This window comes from Clarias gariepinus, chromosome 27 (genome assembly GCF_024256425.1).
Source record: "Clarias gariepinus isolate MV-2021 ecotype Netherlands chromosome 27, CGAR_prim_01v2, whole genome shotgun sequence".
NCBI lineage: Eukaryota > Metazoa > Chordata > Actinopteri > Siluriformes > Clariidae > Clarias > Clarias gariepinus.
The window spans coordinates 2969718-2973868 of NC_071126.1; the positions used below are offsets into that span (position 1 = coordinate 2969718).

The 4151-nt window shown below is 38.6% G+C and overlaps 1 protein-coding gene across 1 annotated transcript; it reads right to left on the reverse strand.

Moving 5' to 3' along the window:
* Positions 1 to 886: 886 nt before the first annotated feature.
* Positions 887 to 1696, reverse strand: LOC128514630 (repetitive organellar protein-like). Its single transcript, XM_053488424.1, has one exon. It carries the CDS (start codon positions 1637 to 1639, stop codon positions 887 to 889), a length of 753 nt encoding a protein of 250 aa, XP_053344399.1. The 5' UTR covers positions 1640 to 1696.
* Between the last annotated feature and the right edge of the window lie 2455 nt (positions 1697 to 4151).

A 4151-nucleotide genomic window follows, 5' to 3' on the forward strand; every position in this document is an offset into this window, starting at 1 on the left:
GAATATTAAAAAGACATTAATTTAGCCTTTTCTGTTTTGTGGATGGGGTTAGGAACTCCTGTGGCCCTAGGCTATTAGCATTTGAGGTCCTGATTCATTGGTTTAAAACGAGTAAACAACATTAAGTCCATGCTGCAGTTGATTAACAACTTATCAATATGGTAATATGATGCTCTGATATTTCTTATGGATATGAATCAATATGCGGGGCTGTGTTGCTGCTGCTAGCAAAGAGGCTAGATTAGTTGTTTTCTCCTCCCAAAGGTGTGACTCCACAAGTTGATTCATTGTTGTTTTATCAGTACCTGTCTTCTTAAAACATATCAGTTTTTGTGTCTCACTTTTGAATTTAGGAGGTGTTGGATTCAGCTTGATGGTGTCACAGAAAAAATAAAGGAAAAAATTAGCTTAATTGATTTTTTTTATAATAAACAAAAATTAACTATATTAACTAAATAAACTACATTTTATAGTCACAGAATGATTACAAAAATAAAGGCATATACAATATATGTAAACATTTAAAAATATTTAAAAATTAAAAGTAAAATTATACATCCCTACGGCTTAACAAGGCCCCCCTGCTGGTGAGACAGTAGGACGTACCCTGTGTGTCTACGTTGTGTCCACACTTAACATGTTTGGTTCTATTAAAATCCATCCACACACACACACACACACTCACATGCGAATTCACACGCTACAGCAATTTGGAAACACCAATTAACTTAATCTGCATGTTTTTGGACAGTGGAAGGAAACCCAGCAAGCTCTGGGAGAAAATGCAAACTGCATGCACACAGACCAGAGGCAGGAATCAAACACAGACCCTTTAGTCTAAACAAGCGAACCAAACTGCAAGTGTGGACAAACTCCAAGAACCCCGCTATTCTTGATGAAATAAATAATAGTCACCCCTAGTCTTCAGCCTCAGGTTCCTCACAGCTGCTTCCAGTAGTGAGATTTCTTCTTGATAGGCAGCAATTTCTTTCTTAAGCCACTTATTCTTGTTAGATTCTGGCTTTGTGGGTTTGTTTAACTTTTCTATTGCCCTCTGTCGAGCAAGCTGCTTCTCTTCTTCAGCATTGTCAATCTTGTCAATGGCTTCTTTCAGAGAGCTCTTACTATTTTCCGACATTACCTGAAAGCTCTTCTGCATGTACTTTAGTTCTGACTGTAGCTTTTGGATCTGCTCTTGATGTACAGCGCTCCCTACGTCCTTATATAGGTGCAAAGCTTGCACCTGCCCCTGCAGCTCCTCGACCTCAGCCTGTACACGTGACAGCCGACTGCCCAGTTCTGCCACCTCTTCCTCCTGCATACGTGCAAGCTTTAGATTGCTCTGGACGGCCTGCTCTTCGTCTTCTTTGTTGGTTACTTTTTTCTTCTTGAGGTTCTTCTCCTGCTCCTTTGCTTGCTTGTGGAGCATATTTAAGTTTTCCTGTTGCTCCTCCAGAAGCTGATGTCGCAGTGCATTTAGCTGTTGGTTCATGGCTTCCAGTTCCTTAATTTCTTTCTTAAACTCTTCAATCTCTTTCATTTTAACTTCAATTTGAAAGAGGAGGAAAGTCTCACCCGGATCTTTTTTTCCTTCTTTCCCTTTTCCCTTAGTTTTTTTCCCTCCTGTCTTTTTGCTCATTGTACTTCTCTTCTATCATGCTTTGTAGCCTAACACTCTCTCTGTCTTTCTCTTTTTCTTTTTTTACTGGTTGGCATCCAGTACGTTGGCATTTATATGACGTCAAACACGACACATTTATATAGAGGTGCATGACAACTTCTTCATGACATCATCATTTATTGTGACATAATTAAAGAAAAGGATAGTGAGGATGCAAGAGGCCACTTAGGTCACATGACCAGCTACTGCACCAGCTACTGCCCTCATATGATGACAGCGCGTCCAAATTCAAATTATGTTGCAGTAGAGCTCTGGAGCTCTGTTTGTTCAGACACAAACCCTTCAGCTGATATAAAAATTATCAAAGTTTATTTCTGGTAAAAAAAAAAAAAAAACGGAGATTTCTGCCAAGGTTCCAGACTCTTTTCAGAAACTTTACAGTCTAGTCTGGACCACTTTTACGGCATTGTTTAACGAGACAGTCCCCATCAAAAGTATTGAAACAGTAAGGCAAACTCTTCTGTTTTTGCTATGCACTAAAACCATTTGGGTTTAAGTCCAAAATGTAAGGCAATAATTCAGAACATATACATTTAAATGTGCTCAGAAACGTATAACATGGCATTTTGGTGTCAGACCATTAAATTCTTAGGTAAGCAAAAGTGATGGTACAATTTGTCTTAAAGTACTTAAAAATAAATATATTTTAATGAGTGGTTACATATCCCTGGATTACTGCATCAATCCAGTGACCCAAAATCCAGATGTTGCATTCTTCCTTTGTGATTGGTTTCCAGTATTGTAGTGCAGCTTCTTTGAGTTGTTTCTCCCTTCAGTCTTCTCTTCAGAAGGTGGACAGCTGTCTGAAAAAGTGTGCTGCGTTTATTTTGAAGATAACGTTCTCTGACAAGTCAATGTACATAATAATGCAATAATGAAAGTGATAATAGTAATATATACTGATAATCTATTGATAATAAGGTGATCATAACACATATGCTATCAGAATCACATCTGCACAATCTGCCTGCTCAGAGTGACTGAGATAATTATTCTCTCGTGTTGCATCTCAATTCTTCTGCAGTAAATGGCAATGAGCTTTGACAAAAGTAAGTGAAAACCTTCTTGTTAAAGATGCTTGAGTGAGAGAAGCCCAAGTACATATCTGTTGTACCTTATAAAGACTTTATTAAAAGAATTTTAAGTGTTCTGTTCTGTATTAGACTGAATTGACTGACCTGTTTATAAAGAAATGTCATGAATAAAACTATTGAATTTTTGAATCATGTTAAATGTTAATGTGAAGTTTAATCATACTGTAGACTTGGAACTGATAAGACGTTCCATAAGGGATGCTAACACACACAGGGTGCAGAGGGCTGTGATTGTGTTGTACTGGAGCATTGTTGTGTCACGGCTAATTGTGTTTTCTATCATGGGGACTATATAATCATAAATCACTCTCATAAGACCAGCTCATTTTGGCAGGCGGCAGAAATGACCTCACAAATACATTAAAACATCTCCTGCGAGTATTTCACCACAGGAAGGGAGGCTGACACAAGGCACGAAACAAGAGGCCAAGAAAAGCGAGTAATCACCCAGTAATCTTGAGTGATTCTGTGACTTTTCTTTGTCTCTCGTGAAGTGTTACTCTCTCTCTCTCTCTCTCTCTCTTTCTCTCTCGCATGCGCTCTTGTTCTCATACACATATATTTAGTTAATCTCACAGGTCTCGTTCAGTCCCTCTCCCAGGTGTTGGAAAAGCATAACCAAATGGATATGATTTTCAGCTCCGGATGAATTTAACTAGTCCTAAGAGAGGAAGACAACTATTAGTGTGTAAGCATTGTGCATGTGCTAGAGTCTACTAGGCATTACCTCAGAAAGAACAATCTGTGCCCACACAGTCACCACACCCTGAGGCCTTGGTCCATCCATATACACCAGCTTTACCATTTTTTTTCTGGCTTATGATACATTTGTATATTTGTTTGTGTGTGTGTTCAAGCAAAAAAATGAAAACGTGCTGTCTTAAAATATGTGCGTTCACCTTTTTTCTGTTGAACTTGGTTGCACATAACCGCCCCTAAATTAGTATTTGTCATCCCCAATTTATATGCGATTTCTCACTTGTTTATGGACTATTTCCATGTCCTTGTCCTGTAGACCTGTGCGTTGTAACACATAATTCCTGATTTAAAACCCATGGCTAGGAACTAAAAAAAATGTAATTAGCTTTGGATTGTTTCCCAGCCATGCCTAAAATAGTGCCAGTCCCAGGCCTGGTTGCATGAGGAGGGGAATCTGGTGTAAAAACCTGTGCAAAGTTGTACGTGGATTGTATGGTTTACTGTGGCAACCACTTGATGGGCTGAAAAAAACATAATGTAAGTAATTAATTCACATTTTCCCTAAAGGTCAGTGACCCATCTACTCCTTCATCTGGGTCGTAAAGTTCATACAATGTTCTTTCACTGCTCCATTGTCACATATTCATATTTGAAACTTAAATGCTAACGCTGTATAC

What these genes read in the sequence shown, in the direction of transcription:
- LOC128514630 (XM_053488424.1), bottom strand. Translation starts at nt 1,639, where the DNA reads ATGAGCAAAAAGACAGGAGGGAAAAAAACTAAGGGAAAAGGGAAAGAA.